This window comes from Anolis sagrei, chromosome 8 (assembly GCF_037176765.1).
Source record: "Anolis sagrei isolate rAnoSag1 chromosome 8, rAnoSag1.mat, whole genome shotgun sequence".
Taxonomy (NCBI): domain Eukaryota; kingdom Metazoa; phylum Chordata; class Lepidosauria; order Squamata; family Dactyloidae; genus Anolis; species Anolis sagrei.
In genome coordinates, this window is record NC_090028.1 from 36,637,889 (window position 1) to 36,656,386 (window position 18,498).

The window sequence follows — 18,498 nt, forward strand, 5'->3', positions numbered from 1 at the left end:
AGGGGTCAGGGCATTAGGAAGGTTGAGAAACACCGATTTAATGGATTCTTGTTAATAGAGAACCCATTAGCAAGCACAACAAAGTATAGCATTCAAGAAAAATGTGCAAATAACAGATTTTTTAAAACACCCAATAGAGTCAAACTACAGGAAAAAGAGATTCTACTTAAAACATTAGGAAGTATTTCCTGAAGTTAAGAGCTGTTCCACTGGAATATACTGCCTCGGAGTTTGATGGAGTCTTCTTTGGAGGATTTAAACAGAGGCTGGGTGGCCATCAGTGGCATATTCCTGCATAGCAGAATGGGGCTGGACTGGATGGCCCTTGGGGTCCCTTCTAACTTTATCTTTCTATGATTTTTAAGTCCAAAAAGTTTAATAGATGACTAATTTTAAAATGAAATGTAAAAAGTGAAATGAGAAGGAAGACCTCACTTCAGTTGATCCCTGAAATCCAAGAGAATTTCAAAAGTGTAAATTGAGGGAGATGTAAAAGAGGTTGGGAAGAGAGAGAAATGGGTCTTGATGCTCCTCGCAGTGGGAGTGCTCTCTTGAGAGGCATGGCCTTCCAGAACGTAACAGCAAAGAGCAATGAAGTTTGTACTGAAATCCAAGCTGCTGTTTCAGAAAAAGCATTTAACAACCTCTAGTGGTTCCCACGCGGATAGCAACATGTCCTTGCTATTTCTGAAAAGCACTGAGCAACCAGGGAATGCATCCTCAGGTTTACTTCCTTCAGTCAACCTGATGTGAAAACAAGACATTGGTTGGATTCAGAAGATGGGCTACGTAATACAATAATAAACAAGTCCCTTGAGATGGGATATATGATCCCAATGACCCATTAGGAGGAAAACACTATGGTGGCTGGTTAATTCTGAGTGACAGTAAAATAATAATAATAAAAACTTTTTCAAGCTCTGATATATTCCAAAATATATTCCACAATAAAGAAAACCGTGCTTCAATGTTTTCTATTGGCTTTTCAATTTTTGGTTTGTTTATTTATTTATTTGCAGTATTTATATTCCGCCCTTCTCACCACGTATGTGACTCAGGGCGGATTACAATGTATATATACATGGCAAATGCCATAGACACACAACATATATAGACAGACACACAGAGGTTATTTAACATTCCAGCTTTTTTCATAAGGGTATTCTGGATAAAATAGTAAAGGTAATAGTAATAAAGTAATAATAATAAATAATAAATAATAAATAAATAATAATAATAAATAAATAATAAATAATAAATAATAGTAATAATAGTAAAGGTAATAGTAAATAGTAAGGATAAAATAGTAAAAAGCAGAGACATCAGACTGGCAACAAAGATCCGCCTAGTCAAAGCCATGGTATTCCCTGTAGTCACCTACGGATGTGAGAGCTGGACCTTAGGGAAGGCTGAGCGAAGGAAGATCGATGCTTTTGAGCTGTGGTGTTGGAGGAAAGTTCTGAGAGTGCCTGGGACTGCGAGAAGATCCAACCAGTCCATCCTCCAGGAAATAAAGCCCGACTGCTCACTGGAGGGAAAGATACTAGAGACAACGTTGAAGTACTTTGGCTACATCATGAGGAGACAGGAAAGCCTAGAGAAGACAATGATGCTGGGGAAAGTGGAAGGCAAAAGGAAGAGGGGCCGACCAAGGGCAAGATGGATGGATGGCATCCATGAAGTGACTGGACTGACCTTGAGGGAGCTGGGGGTGGTAACGGCCGACAGGGAGCTCTGGCGTAGGCTGGTCCATGAGGTCACGAAGAGTCGGAGACGACTGAACGAATGAACAACAACAACATTCTGGCCACCAGGGGAGCTGTTTCTTCACCGTCCATTTATGACACTGATGAAATGCTTCCTCATTCTTTGCATGCTTGCTGGAGATTTTTATGGCATCGTAAATTAGCCTCCCCGCATAAGCGATACCTAAATTTCCTACTTGACAGATGCAACTGTCTTTTAGGCTGCAAAGGCCGACAGCAAGCTAAACAAATTGGTCGGAAGCTCACTCCGACCCGGGCTGGCTTCAAACTCATGACCTTTTGGTCAGTAGTGATCTTAATGCAGCTGACTCCCAGCCAGCTGCGCCACAGTCCTGGTGCTTTATTAGGGTTTTTTTTTCAGTGCTTGACCAGAATGTTTACTTTTGTTAAATGGAAGGCAGGATAAAAAGGTAACAAATGAATAAATATCCACATTCTCCTCGAGTCAAAGCCCACATTTCAAGTTTCCACAAACACTAGGCAGATTCGAGCACTGACAACAGACTGCTGTTTGGGCACATTAATAAGCCGTAGCAGGATTTCTAAGCATTTGCACAATATAAGCCATACCCCAAAAAGAAGACATAGTGATAGGTGGGGCTATGCAGCATACTGGCATGGAGCGGTAAAGAAGACGGGCAGCCCTTCTTTAAATTTGAATTTGGAATTCCCACCAAGGCTTCGAGGCGTGCGGTTTTGTAGAAGTCTCATCCTGGAGTGCCCTCCTCCCCTTTTTTCTTTAAGGGTCCCTACACACCTCATCTGGTTGTAAGGGCAAGATAAATGCTTTCCTTTTGGTTCGGGGGTCAGGAAATGGATGGAAAACACTGAGACTATGCCCCATGCAACTGTCTTAGGTCAAAACCTAACATTTAAATGTTAATAATATATTTTAAAATATGATACAAGGGGAAGAGTTAGCTCAGTCTTGTCTATGTTGGAATTTCATTACGGTCTTGTTTTCAAGTGTTCTTAGTTTCATGTTCCAAGTTTTGCCAGGTTCCTGATCTGTGTATTGGATTTTCATGCTGCCTTGTTCTATGATTTTATACCTAAGGATCTTATGTTTTACTTTTGTGCCTTGAAGCACATGGACCATTTTTTATCTTTGGACTATACTGTTTTTACCATTTTTACTGCTTTGCTTACATATATTCTTCAATAAACTTTTTGCCCCCGGTGGCGCAGTGGGTTAAACCCCTGTGCCGGCAGGACTGAAGACTGACACGTCACGGGTTTGAATCTGGGGAGAGCACGGATGAGCTCCCTCTATCAGCTCCAGCTCCTCATGCGGGGACATGAGAGAAGCCTCCCACAAGGATGACAAAACATCAAAACATCCGGGCGTCCCCTGGGCAACATCCTCACAGATGGCCAATTCTCTCACACCAGAAGCGACTTGCAGTTTCTCAAGTCGCTCCTGACACAACAAAAACAAAACAAAACTGTTTGCTGATTGTATCAAGGTGGTGTGGTGTTTAAGGACAGAGGTTCCTGCTCTGGAGTACAACAAGAATTGTATTATGTTTAAAATGTTTTGGAATTTCATAATATTTAATCAAGGTTTTTAAAATTCATTTTTTAAAAGTATACTTTTTTGAATAAAACATTTATTCTTATTTGAAGAAAGTATTTGGTATAAGCTGAGTATACTCCTACACCCCACCTCCCCAAGAAAACCACTTTTTAAAATCTGGAAATGCAGCTCTACAGGTGTCACTGAACTCCAGCTCTTATCATTCCTCAACACTGGCTATGCTGCCCAATGATTTTGGGAATTGCATCTGAAGAACATCAGCAGGCCACATGATTCTCATCGTTGACTTATAGAATGCAAGTCACGTTACCTGTGTCCCCGGATATCAGACTGGTCGCACACTCCGCCCAAGGCAATTCGGTGGAACTCTCGGCCCAAAGTCTTTGCCACGGATCTTCCCACACTGGTTTTGCCAACTCCAGGGGGACCCACAAAACAAAGTATGGGTCCCTTCAAGTTGCTCTTTAGTTGTCTGACAGCTAAATACTCCAACACTCTCTTCTTCAGTTTCTCCATCGCATAATGGTCATTATCCAAAAGAATTCTGGCTGCCCGGATATCTAGGCAATCTGTTGACAAAAACATGCAGTCCCCAATTTACAGACATCCAGCTTCCAAATAATAATAATAATAATAATAATAATAATAATAATAATAATGTATTGTCAAAGGCTTTCATGACCGGAATCACTGGGTTGTTGTAGGTTTTCTCGGGCTATATGGCCATGGTCTAGAGGCATTCTCTCCTGACGTTTCGCCTGTATCTATGGCAAGCATTCTCAGAGGTAGTGAGGTCTGTTGGAACTAGGAACTAGGAACAGATATATAAAACCGTTTTCCTAGTTCCAACAGACCTCACTACCTCTGAGGATGCTTGCCATAGATGCAGGCGAAACGTCAGGAGAGAATGCCTCTAGACCACGGCCATATAGCCCGAGAAAACCTACAACAACCCAAATAATAATAATAATAATAATAATAATAATAATAACTTTATTTGTATACCCCCCCCCCCCAATATCTCCCCTAGTGGACTCAGAACAGTTTCCACATATGCAAAATAATACAAAAACATACAATATAAAACAAAAACATAGGCATAAACTGTTAACACAACAAATACATTAAAATCAATTTAAAACCAGTTCCGCTCTTAACTCCACGTTGAGAATGGGGCTGAGACAACAGAAAGTGAGAGAAATTCACTCCTGAAAGGGTTATCATCATGGGGAAAAGGGGCCTCCACTGAAGCTTTATCACCTATTCTTTTTTCCACAAGAAGCCCAATTTTTCAAAATCCAATTATCACAGGGACAGAAAATGAGGTGAAATCTTCTGAACAGGGGCACAGACAGCAAAACAAACACCACAGGGGTGTTCACCCTTCCCTTTTCTGCCCAAAACTAAAAAATAATTTATTTATTTCCTACGTTTATACTCCGCCTTTCTCACCCCCGAGGGTAATTATATATTTCTACCTGGAGTTACACTTTAAAAATGTACCTATCTTGTTCATAACTTGGAGACTGACTGTAGCAAAGGTTTACCACCAAGATAAGGTCTCTCTGCTCTTCAAACAATGAAAAAAAATGTGTTTCTGGAATGATGCCATGAGCATTTAAGTAAAGAATTTGCCCTAATTATCCTTTTTTAACAACCGACAGCCCAAAGCCTGTAAAATCACATAAGGTTCTCTTTACCTTTCGTACTTTTGCTCCAGGGCAATTCCACCATCAATTCCAAATAATTCCGGGTCAAGGCATATTCTGGCATTGACTGAGGCATTTTCTTTAACCTAGAAAGACAGATAAAATTGATCAGGAGCAGCCCAATCCTAAACTATCATATATATTTGAAAATATACTAGCTTGGGTACCCGACATTGCAAGGGGTTATTTGAAATAGTCAATTTTTTATTTTACAGAATGCATAAGGTTGTGGCTGAACTACAGCTCACATAATGCCAGGTTAACCCCCTGAGGCTCCTTCAGTAGTTAAGTTTGTCATGTTGGGCAAGTTTGCTCTAGATGAATCATTGGTGGGGTTCAGTGTGATCTCTGGTTGCAGATTAAACTACAGCTCCAACCATGGTGGATCAGTTTGGTCCAGATCATCATTGATTCTGATCACAGTGTTTCTGGATGTAAGTGAACTACAACTTCCAGAAATGAAGGTCAGTTCCCTCCAAACCCCTCCAGTATTTTCAGTTGGTCATGGTGCTTCTGTGTGCCATGTTAAGTCCAGGGCCATCGTTGGTGGGGTCCAGAGTGCTCTTTGATTGGAGGTGAACTATAAATCCCAGTATCTACAATAACTATAAATCAAGGTGAATCCCCCCGCCAAAACTTCTCCAGTATTTTTCTTTGGTCATGGGGGTTCTGTGTTCCAAGTTTGGTCCAGATCCATCATCGGTGGTGATCAGTGTCTCTGGATGTAAGTGAACTACAATTTCCAGAAGTGAAGGTCAGTTCCCTCCAAACCCCTCCAGTATTTTCAGCTGGTCATGGTGCTTCTGTGTGCCATGTTAGGTCCAGGGCCATCGTTGGTGGGGTCCAGAGTGCTCTTTGATTGCAGTGAACCATCAATCCCAGTATCTACAATGTCTATAAATCAAGGTGAACCCCCCCCCCCCCCCAAAAAAAACCCCTCTAGTAGTTTTCTTTGATCATGGGGGTTCTGTATGCCAAATGTGGTCCAGGTTCATTGTCAGTGTGGGTCACAGTGCTCTGACTTGATGCAGGGTGAACTAAAACTTCCATCATGTGGAGTCAATCCCCCAAACTCCTCCAGTATGTTTAGTTGCTGGTTAGTTCTGCTCTGTTTGTTGTGAAGACCAAGTTGAAAAGAGTTGGAAAGGGTTAAAGGAGAGGCAGTGGGAAGGATCATGCAAATTCCACACCAATGGAGAGATGTCTGTGGGTGAGGAAACAGGTAAAATTTGGATGAAATTGTCCCCAAATGAAAGCATTCCTTTGGTGGTAGGCAGTATGGTGTTTGGGGAGGACATTGGCAGGGGTTGGGCTACATGTTCATGGCGCTCGCTATAACCTGAAATGTCATTGGAGGGAGGGCTTTTGGCGGCTCCTCAGCACTGTGGGTTATAGCTGTTTTTGGAAGTGGGAGCCTGTCTGTGGAAGTGGACACCCAGGCCACACATACATACATACATATTTTTACTTTTATTATTGTTATAGATATAGATTGGAGAAATTCAACCAGTTTAACATCCAAATTTCTGATAATATGCCAGCTTCCTATAGTAAACTGACATAGAGGGCTAAGTATAGTCCAACAACAGTTATATAGTTTTAGATTCTCCTGATGTAGAAATCTTGCTATACAGAGCTATATTTAGTAATTTGTGGAAGGATTTACTAGCTGTTGCTGTTCTGTTAGACAAACAACTCATTAAAAAAGTACTGAAAATATTGTATTTGAAAATCAGACACATAAGAAACCAGCTGAGCACGCCAATGCTGATGTATGACATTTAAATAATTTTCAAACCTCAGAAAGGAGATAGCTTACCTCTTTACCTCCTTTACACACACTTTCAAAGCCTGCTCAGGCATACTGGAAGTTCGGATTTTCTTTTCCAGGATAACGATATCATCGTGATCTTCATCTTCCTCCTCCTCCTCCGAAGCACCTGGAATGTGGCTGAGCCTTCGGATCGGACGTATTGCTATAACCTAAGAAGCCAAAACAGTCACAACAGCTACTTGTGAGACCTTACAACAACTACCAAAAGAATTCATGACTCGATAATAAACGCTACCAAACACAAGACATGTCAAACTTCAAGAAATGTAAAAGGATGCTTCTGAAATCTACACCCTTCAATTAAATACAAAGACAAAAACTGACAGTAAAACTCTTTCCTCTATTTCCAGTCTTTAAAAACATAGTATTTTAATGAGCAATGTTCAAGCAACCCAAGTTATAATCTAAATACAAGTGGTCCCCAAATTACGAACAATCTGTAGGGTTGTTCTTAAATTGGATTTGTGTGTAAGCTGGACCAAGTACATTTTGAAATGTAATTCCATATATATATATATATATATATATATATATATATATACACACACACACACACACACATACATACACACACACACATATACACACACACAATAGAGTCTTGCTTATCTAACCTTCGCTCATCCAACATTCTGTATTATCCAATGCAATCTGCCTCCCGCCCAGATCCACAGTTGTTTCAATACATTGCAATGTTTTGGTGCTAAATTCGTAAATACAGGAATTACTAATGTTACCGTGTATTGAACTGCTTTTTCTGTTGATGTGTTATAAAACATTATATTCTGGTGCTTAATGTGTAAAATCATAACATAATTGGACGTTGAATAGGCTTTTCCTTCATCCGTCCTTATTATCCAACATTTTTGCTTATCCAACGTTTTGCTATCCCATTTATGTTGGATAAGCGAGACACTACTCTATGTGTATGTATGTGTATCATATGCATATATAATATATGTCTTTTCATAGTATATAGGAAAGGGTTAACCCCCCCCCCCCCCCCGGTGTATCCTTGTTCAGAAAATTTCTCCTCACTTGCTGTCACTGTGATCATGGCATTTTGAAAAATTTCGCTTGTTGTTGAAACAAGGATTGGAGAAAAAACTTCAGCAGAGACACTTTTTCCCTATAATAATGACTCTTGAAGGAGTGAATCTTTGCTTCGGGGGGGGGGGGGGAGTTAATTTATCTCACTTCCTGTTGCCTCACACCTGTTCTTAACTATGAGTTGTTTGTAGGTTGGATTGTTGTAATTCAGGGACTGCCTGTATGCAGTTCTATACATTATGCCACCGTCCCATTCATTACTAATCTAGCAATTGAACTCTGTTCTTCTGATGTTTGTGATGGAGTCTCCATTGGCCTGTAGAGCCCAGTTTAGGTGGTTCAGTTCAGAAGAGCTGCAAGACCAAGAACAAGCTACGAGAGTAAAGACAAAGATCCACCCAGTGGAAAAGTGTTCTTACCATATATAAAGGGAACCACCGATCGCATAGGGAAGCAGGTGAAAAAAAACCCCACAATCTACAAACTATCTACTGACCCACCAAGAAAATCCAACCAATGCTACATTCAGCAAAGGACAAGAGGAATCCTCTCACCTCTGCAGGAGTCTACCGTATACCATGCAGCTGTGGACAAGTCTACAGAGGGACCACCAAATGCAGCACTGCCCAAACACGAATCAAAAAACCCTAAGATGACCCTCTCACAGGGTTTTCTCAGGAAAGTTAGGTTAAATTCAGCCTTCCCCTGAGACTATGAGAATGTGTGCCCCATGACTTATATAATTATTTAAAGCATATATGTTTGAACACATGCACATTTTAACTGATCAATTCAAAGGAAAAAAATACCCTTTTGTCATCATCTTGTTTGGGCTTTCTAGTTTTCTGAAGCAGCTTCAAACCTTCAATCTGTCTGACCAGCAAAGGGATTGTCATCTTGAAACGTTCCTCCAAGCCAACAGCATCTAAAATCTTAAAGAAATGGACCACATGCAATATTAAGTGTACAGTTTTCAAAATATTTCCATATTTCCAGAATCCCTAGGCCTCTAAACTTAGGAGACTGTTTCAGCACTAAGTCAAATGATGGCTTTTTATTTGCCTCGAGTCCTAACTGATTTTATCCAACTTGTGCATGTGCTATGGCTGCTACTATTTTAAATTGTTTTAACTGATTTCAAGTTAGAATTGATAAGTGAAGAAAAATTAGGAAATTTATATGAAAAAACAATAGCTTTCCAGTAAGTTTTAGATTTTAGGTAAATTGTAAAAATACATGAACAGACTCCCAAAAAGCAACAACTGTATGGATTTCAGACAAGGACTGAAGTCTATGCAAGAACTTTCCAGACTTTCTAATAGCTTTTTATCTTCCATCAGTGATTGAACATAACTGGGGAAAAGGGTGCATGATGGAGAAACCTCTCAACAAGGCCGAGATTTCCCCAAATTACATTATAATTAGGATGTGAATGTAATAAAATCCAGACAGATATATAAGCAATTAGGTTGAGGAATACATTGCATACATAGCTGTTTTCTCATGGTCATTCTGACCTGCAACGGCTATCTTTTCTCTTAGCTAGAATTCTGCTAAGAACTGACCCTTGAACCTTCCACAACTACTTTGTGTTTTCATTAATCTTTTTCCAAGAATGGTGGCCAAATTTTCCTCAGATATGCTGAAAACAGCATCTGAACACATGATTCCAGGGTAAATACACTCATGTCTATACTCTTTTATAAGAGTGGAAGGAAGATGTGAGACTAGATTGGAAATACTATGCCAAAACAGATTTAAGAGAATATTATGACTTTGAGAAGAGGGACAATCAGAAGCAAAAGTGGGCTTCACAGGTGGTTAATCCACTCCTGGTTTTTGGGAGTTTTTTTCTGGCCACTCTTCTAATAGGTATTCTGGATTATATAGCTTCCCAATGCTGAGCCAAATCAGATCCCATCTACACTGCCACATAATTCCATTTCTGATCCCAGATTATCTGTTTTAAACTGGATTATATGGCAGTGTAATCTCGTATAATTCAGTTCAAAGGAGATCAGTTGGTATCCGATACTGGATTATATGGCAGTGTACATCCAGCCTCAGAGCACCTGATCGAGAAGCAGCCATAAAATTTAAGGCTGAATTTACCAGCCTTCCCAACAGCTCACTCCATATTATTATTATTATTATTAATAATAATAATAATAATAATAATAATTTATTTATTATTAACAATGTTAATATTAATAATATTTTATTATTTATTATCCTCCTCTTCTTTTGGCCCAAGGCAGGGCATGACATAGTTAAATACATCCTTTAAATCGCATATGAAAACACAGTTAAAATGCAAACATAAAAGCATGTATGAAATCATACACATATTGGGACTGGCAAATGATGTCATCAATAAGAAAAATATGGTTTTCTTTCAAAATGCTATAACAGCTGCCCAAATAGTGTATGCCAGACACTGGAAAGAAGGTATCATTCCACCTGTAAGTGAATGGTTGACCAAACTGCTAAATTCTGCAGAATGTGATAAATTAACTTGTCTCCTTAGAAATAAAACAATGCAATGTTTTCAAAATAATTGGAAGCTTTTCACAGAATATATAGCTAAAATATTTAAAGACTGGTCCATAATGGCTTTGAGTGATTGAAAATACATTGACTGAAAGAAGAGCAAAATTGTGATAAATGTTGTACAATCAGGTCATCTTTATATACGTCATGTAAATTTTACGCACGCACACACATATAAGCATTCCTTGTTAGGAGCTTTCATAGGCCAAAATATTGTAAGACTCTATCCTGCTGTAGAGTTGGGAAATTTTCTTTCAAATAGGATACACATGTTTTACTATTATTAGAAGGCATAAAATTACTACTGTTTATTATTATTAATATTAGTATTAACAATGTCCTTTATACCCTGCCTTTCTCTCAGTGGGGACTCAAGGCAGCTAACAATCCCACACTTAGTCAAGTTTAATTGGTGGTTTTATATACCAATAGTTAGATTATAATGTGTACACATTAGAAATAATAATAAACAAAATAAAAGAAGGATACACATATTAACATACCTAAGACAAAGATTAAAACACAATAAACATAAAATGTTTTTACTTCTGGCAACAGAGTTTGAGGCCTTCCATCATAGTGTTGACATTTTGGTAAGACTCAGAATTTGGAAACAAACAAACAAAAAATGAAATGAATGGTTGAAACATTATTTTCTTTATTAAGCCTAAATAACTGCAATAAGCCATACCTGAAGCTTTTCCTGGTTGCTGGTGCGGATGATCGAGGTCAATATATCCGGCAAAGCTTCCCTGGGCAGGTTGTCCAGCAGGCGCCTCAGTTTAGCCACTGCAGGGATTGACATGTCAAGCATCTCAACCAGCTTCATGAAACAGAGAGAGAGAGAAAGGTATAATTAACACCTTTTGACTTATTCAAGATTACACAGTTCTAGAAATATATTTCACAATTTAACATAAAAAGAATCAATTCCAACTTTCAATTCCAGTCATTTCAGAATAATTTGTCTTCAAACCTTTGGGAATCTATCTTAAACAAGTGATATTGACTTTGCACAACAGCTACCATCACTAACTCACATGGTGGAGTTCTTGTTTTTAGCCGCAAAGTTGCGACTATCCTCAGTGCTCATTTCCTTTGCACCAGACACAGATTTTCCTTGGGCAACCGACAGCTGTTTGATTTGCCATAACCACATGTTATTTTGATTCTAAGAAGCATATAAAGTATCTGAAACAGTATCAAAAGTGTAACTAAGAGATTCTATATTTATTTATTTACGACATTTATATGCCACCCTCCTCACCCCAAAGGGGACTCAGAGCGGCTTACAGGATATACATACATACAATATATTATATTATTAGCATAGTACAGTATCAGTGTTAAATATTACTATATTGTACTATACCATTATATTGTAATATTTTAGGAATTTTACTTGTAATATAAAATATATAATTATAATATCCTATTAGTAGTAGTAGTAGTATGTATTATAATATATTATTATTAGTAGTAGTATATATATTATATTGCATTACATTATAACATTATAAATATTATATGTATATACAATATATTATATTACATTGTATTATATTATTAACATAGCACAGGAGATAAGGTGGAACTGTCTTCTGCCCCCCCCCCCCCCCCCATCTTCACTCTGGTCCAGAGCAGCAGTTGGTGCTGGGGGGAGGGGTCCCCTGCTGAAGACATATGGTTGGATGGTAAGTAAACAGAGGTACACACACAAATACAGCATCAATGGTCTTTCTAATCAGTTGTGAGAAGGCTTTGACTTTCCAGAAGTTTAGTATTTAAAAAAAACACTCTTGAAATATCTAACTACTAGTTGTGGCAAATGGTACTGATTAGAATTACAGTCCAAAAGATATGGAAGATCAATCATTCCAACCTCTGATATAGCCAAATATTATCTCCAAGTGGGAGCAGCTTTCAAGGGAGTAGGGCTTCATCTACACTGTTGAATTGATACACTTTTGATTTAGGGAAGGAGTAACATTGCTGTGGTGTTTCCTTTGCTGTCTGTGCCCCTTTTCAGAAGATTCCACCTCACTTTCCACCCTTGTGATCATTGGATTTTAGAAAATTTGGCTTTGATGTGGAAAAAGGATCGGAGATACGGTTTCAGTGGAGACAACTTTTGCCATGTTAATAATTCTTTCAGGAGTAGATTTCTCTGACTTCAGAAGGACAGATTTCTCTGACTTCCAATTCTCTCACCCCCATTCTTAACGGTGATTTGTTTGTAAGTCAGATGTTTATAACTCGGGGACGGCCTGCAGTCCTACACGCAAGGCATCTCACCTGTACTGCGTATTTGTAGAGCTGATCAGACAGCTCTCCCAGCTCTTCCTCGGAAGTAGATTTGTTGGTAAACTGTTCCAGACGGTCCAGCTGTTCTACCTCTGCAACGGGATACGGCTTTTCCTTCACCAGCTGCAAAATCTGGAATCTGCAGAGGCCTGTGATCAGTAGAGTATAATGTGGCTTGGGCCAGTTGCTGCCCACCACTTGGATCGCCAGGGCCGCTGTGCCAATCCTGGAAGCGTGAAGGAGGATAAAACAGGGAGGACGATTATTGTTAGGACCAATATATACATAGCGCTGCATCAATATTCTGCTCAAGGCAATGGGACTAACACTGCTAAGGATAGGAAGACCTTATATCCTTTTGAAACAAATATAACATCTTCGGGAGGATATTCATTTTTGTTGTGGCTATTCTTCCCATTAGTGAGAGGTTTAGATATTTCCAATTTTCTAAATCCTTTCTTATTTCTTTCAATTTTAATTCCTAACATGAATTAGAAGTTGAGAGTTTCTTGCTGTTAAATATATTCTTAAATATTTAGTTTTATTTGCAATGTGTAGACCTGTCATTGTCTATAATTCTTCTTGTTTCTTTTTTGACACATTTTTTGTTAAAATCTTGTTTTTTGTTTTATTTATTTTAAATCCAGATAGATTTCCAAACTTTTCTATTTTATTTATCCAATTTAGTAGATTGTCCATAGGATTATCTATAATACAAACCAAGTAATCAGCAAACACTCTCACATTGTAGTTTTCTTCTCTTATTTTAGTCTCTGTCAATGTTTTGTCTTCTCGTATATTATTTAACGAGTACAGCACTTTTTGTATGAAGCAGAGAGTGTTTAAGGTTCGGGACATCCATAGAAATAACAAAGTGCTTGTTTATAAAGCTGTTGTTTTCCCAACCCTGCTATATGCCTGCAAAACGTAGACCATCTACAGAAGTCACACTCAACTCCTGGAACGATTCCATCAGCATTGCTTCTGAAAAATCCTGCAAATCTCTTGGGAAGACATGTGGACAAATGCCAGCATGCTGGAAGAAGCAAAGACCACCAGTATTGAAGTGATGGTCCTCCACCATCAACTTCGCTGGACTGGCCATGTTGTCTGAACGTCCAATCACCGTCTCCCAAAGCAGTTACTAAACTCTCTACTCAAGAATGGGCAACTGAATATTGGTGGACAGAAAAGGAGATTTCAAGATGGGCTTAAAGCAAACCTTAAAAACCGTACCATGGACACCAAGAATTGGGAAGCCCTGCACTTGAGGGCTTTAGCTGGAGGTCAGCTGTGACCTGCAGTGCTGCAGAATTCAAAGAGATACAGACAGAGGATGAAAGGGGGAAAAGTGTCAAGACAAATGTGTTGTGACCTGCAGTGCTGCAGAATTCAAAGAGATACAGACAGAGGATGAAAGGGGGAAAAGTGTCAAGACAAATGTGCGTCAAGCCAACCCTGACTTGGACCGCCTGCGATCTGGAAACTGATGCCCTCTTTGTGGAAGAACATGCAGATCAAGAATAGGTCTCTAGTCACCTATGTACCCATTGCCAAGACATAACAATTGGAGAGGCAGGGGACGGCTACTACAATGATAATTTAGAGTGATATATATGTTATATGTTGTTGTTGTTCATTCGTTCAGTCGTCTCCAACTCTTCGTGTCCTCATGGACCAGCCCACACCAGAGCTCCCTGTCGGCCGTCACCACCCCCAGCTCCTTCGAGGTCAGTCCAGTCACTTCAAAGATGCCATCCATCCATCTTGCCCTTGGTCGGCCCCTCTTCCTTTTGCCTTCCACTTTCCCCAGCATAATTGTCTTCTCTAGGCTTTGCTGTCTCCTCATGATGTGGCCAAAGGACTTCCGCTTTGTCTCTAGTCTCCTTCCCTCCAATGAGCAGTTGGGCTTTATTTCCTGGAGGATGGACTGGTTGGATCTTCTCACAGTCCAAGGCACTCTCAGAACTTTCCTCCAACACCACAGCTCAAAAGCATCGATCTTCCTCCGCTCAGCCTTCCCTAAGGTCCAGCTCTCACATCCGTAGGTGACTACAGGGAATGCCATGGCTTTGACTAGGCGGATCTTGGTTGCCAGTCTGATGTCTCTACTCTTTACTATTTTATCGAGATTGAACATTGCTCTCCTCCCAAGAAGGAAGCGTCTTCTGATTTCCTGGCCACAGTCTGCATCTGCAGTCATCTTTGCACCTAGAAAATCAAAGTCTGACACTGCCTCCACATTTTCTCCCTCTATTTTCCAGTTGTCAATCATTCTTGTTGCCAAAATCTTGGTTTTGTTGATGTTTAGCTGCAACCCAGCTTTTGTGCTTTCTTCTTTCACCTTGATTAGAAGGCTCCTCAGCTCCTCCTCGCTCTTGGCCATCACAGTGGTGTCATCTGCATATCTGAGGTTGTTAATGTTTCTTCCAGCCATTTTCACCCCAGCTGTGCATTCCTCAAGCCCCGCACATCGCATGATGTGTTCTGCATACAAGTTAAAAAGGTTGGGTGAGAGGATACAACCCTGCCGTACGCCTTTCCCAATCTTGAACCAGTCTGTTGTTCCGTGGTCAGTTCTTACTGTTGCTCCTTGGTCCTTGTACAGATTCCTCAGGAGAGAGGGAAGGGGGCTTGGGATTCCCATCCCACCAAGAACTTGCCACAATTTATTATGATCCACACAGTCAAAGGCTTTAGAATAGTCAATGAAGCAGAAGTAGATGTTTTTCTGAAACTCCCTGCCTTTCTCCATTATCCAACGGATATTGGCAATCTGGTCTCTTGTTCCTCTGCCTTTTCTAAACCCAGCTTGAACGTCTGGCAGCTCTCGCTCCATGTATTGCTGAAGTCTTCCTTGCAGGATCTTGAGCATTCCCTTCCTGGCATGAGCATTCCCTTCCTGGCATGAGCATTCCCTTCCTGGCATGTGCGGAAGTTTGAGCAGTCTTTCGCATTTCCCTTTTTTGGTATGGGAATATAAGTTGATTTTTTCCAGTCTGACGGCCATTCTTGTGTTTTCCATATTTGCTGGCATATGGCATGCATCACCTTGACAGCATCATCTTTTAAGATTTTAAACAGTTCAGCTGGGATCCCGTCGTCTCCTGCTGCCTTGTTGTTAGCAATGCTTTTTAAGGCCCATTCAACCTCACTCCTCAGGATGTCTGGTTCTAATTCATTCACCACACCGTCAAAACTATCCTCGATATTATTATCCTTCCTATACAGTTTTTTATATCTATATAAAATTATATATAATCTATATAAATAAAAATGTAATGTTCGTTTGTGGGATTAACAGAACTCAAAAACCACTGGGTGAATTGACACCAAATTTGGACACAAGACACCTAAGAACCCAATGTATGTCCTTCACTCAAAAAATGATTTTGTCATTTGGGATTTGTAGTTGCTGGGGTTTATAGTTCACCTACAATCAAAGAGTATTCTGAATTCCACCAACGATGGAATTGAACCAAACTTGGCACACAGAACCAACAGAAAATACTGGAAGGGTTTGGTGGGCAGCGTCCTTTGGTTTTGGAGTTGTAGTTCACCTACACCCAGAGAGCATTGTGGACTCAAACTACAAGAGAGGAGATTCCATCTGAACATTAGGAAGAACTTCCTGACTGTGAGAGCCATTCGGCAGTGGAACTCTCTGCCCCGGAGTGTGGTGGAGGCTCCTTCCTTGGAAGCTTTTAAGCAGAGGCTGGATGGCCATCTGTCAGGGGTGATTTGAATGCAATATTCCTGCTTCTTGGCAGAATGGGGTTGGACTGGATGGCCCATGAGGTCTCTTCCAACTCTTTGATTCTATGATTCTATGACTCAAACAATGATGGATCTGGACCAAACTTGGCATGAATACTCAATATGCCCAAATGTGAACACTGGTGGAGTTTAGGGAAAACAGAGTCTTGATATTCGGGAGTTGTAGTTGCTGGGATTTATAGTTCATCTAAGATCGCAGACCATTCTGAACCCCACCAACGATAGAATTGGGCCAAACTTCCCACACAGAACCCCCCATGTGGGCCACAGCAACGCCTGGCAGGGGACGGCTAGTACAATGATAATTTAGAGTGATATATATGTTATATACATCACTCTAAGTTATCGTATCTAATTTTATATATTAATAAAACATTAGGTTGTAAGGTATTTCATCAGTCATGTAATGTAATTAATCATAGCGATATGAATTACAATTATAGAATTTACATAACTATATTATAACGATGAATAGCAATGCCATGCTATGGAAGGGGGCGTGGCCTCACGGCGCAGGCGCAGAGGGGAGCAAGGGCCGAAGGTGGGGGGAGCATTGCCATGGGAACAGGGGTTCGGAGAGGGGCGCGAGGGCCCCCGGTTGCCATAGCGACCTGTGGAGCGGCGGCAGCGGGTCGGCCTCTCCGGGCGGGTCTCGGGAGTCGGGGACGAGGCCCAGGATGGTGCTCTTGAGCGAGGTGCCCTTCAGGAGGCGGCTCCGCACCAGCTGCATGTTCCGCGGAGAGTCCACGCTGGCCCGCATGGTCGAGCCCGGCAGCAGCACCGCCTCGGGCGTCAGCAGCAGCGGGAGCCGGCTCGGGATCTGGATGGACGAGGAGGAGGACGCCATGGCATTCCTTCAGCTGCCTCTCGCCTCAGAGCGACGGAAGCCGGAGAAGGCCAATCCCTGGACGCTTCGTTTGCCCGCTCTAGCTCCCCCTGCAGGCGGAGGGGAGAACTGCCTCGCTCTTAACTGAACCAAAACTGTGCTCAACTAATACACAATCCGGTTTCTGAATGCTTGGAAATGGATTACATCAATCTGCACTGCTCTATAATCCAGTTTCCGAATGTGGGTTGCTTTATTTAGATAATCCAGTGTCTGAATGCAGGTTAACTACTTTAAACCGGATTACCTAAATCTACACGGCCACATAATCCGGTTTCTGAATGCGGATTGACTTCTTGAAACTGGATTATCTAAATCTGCACTGCTCTATAATCCAGTGTCTGAATGCAGGTTAACTACTTTAAACCGAATTATCTAAATCTACACGGCCACATAATCCAGTTTCTGAATGCGGATTGACTACTTGAAACTGGATTACCTAAATCTACACAGCCACGTAATCCAGTTTCTGAATGCAGGTTAACTACTTTAAACCGGATCATCTAAATCTACACAACCACATAATCCTGTTTCTGAATGCAGGTTAACTACTTTAAACCGGATGATCTAAATCTACACAGCCACGTAATCCAGTTTCTGAATGCGGATTGACTGCTTGGAACTGGATTATCTAAATCTGCACTGCTCTATAATCCAGTGTCTGAATGCAGGTTAACTACTTTAAACCGGATCATCTAAATCTACACAACTACATAATCCAGTGTCTGAATGCAGGTTAACTACTTTAAACCGGATCATCTAAATCTACACAACCACATAATCCAGTTTCTGAATGCGGATTGACTGCTTGAAACTGGATTACCTAAATCTGCACAGCCACGTAATCCAGTTTCTGAATGCAGGTTAACTACTTAAAACCGGATTATCTAAATCTACACAACCACATAATCATGTTTCTGAATGCAGGTTAACTACTTTAAACCGGATCATCTAAATCTACACAACCACATAATCCAGTTTCTGAATGCGGATTGACTGCTTGAAACTGGATTACCTAAATCTGCACAGCCACGTAATCCAGTTTCTGAATGCAGGTTAACTACTTAAAACCGGATTATCTAAAT

General features: G+C 40.6%; 1 protein-coding gene across 1 annotated transcript in view; it reads right to left on the reverse strand.

Annotated features, from left to right (window-relative positions):
- Positions 1-17,404, reverse strand: part of LONP2 (lon peptidase 2, peroxisomal) — a 68,698-nt gene extending 51,294 nt beyond the window's left edge. Inside the window, exons 1-7 of the mRNA XM_060787799.2 lie at positions 17,139-17,404; positions 12,742-12,976; positions 11,138-11,269; positions 8,706-8,828; positions 6,832-6,995; positions 5,004-5,098; positions 3,614-3,872 (exon numbers count right to left, since the gene is read on the reverse strand). Coding sequence (XP_060643782.2) covers positions 3,614-3,872; positions 5,004-5,098; positions 6,832-6,995; positions 8,706-8,828; positions 11,138-11,269; positions 12,742-12,976; positions 17,139-17,374 — 1,244 coding nt within the window. The 5' untranslated portion in view covers positions 17,375-17,404. The remainder of the gene's footprint in view (positions 1-3,613; positions 3,873-5,003; positions 5,099-6,831; positions 6,996-8,705; positions 8,829-11,137; positions 11,270-12,741; positions 12,977-17,138) is intronic.
- Between the last annotated feature and the right edge of the window lie 1,094 nt (positions 17,405-18,498).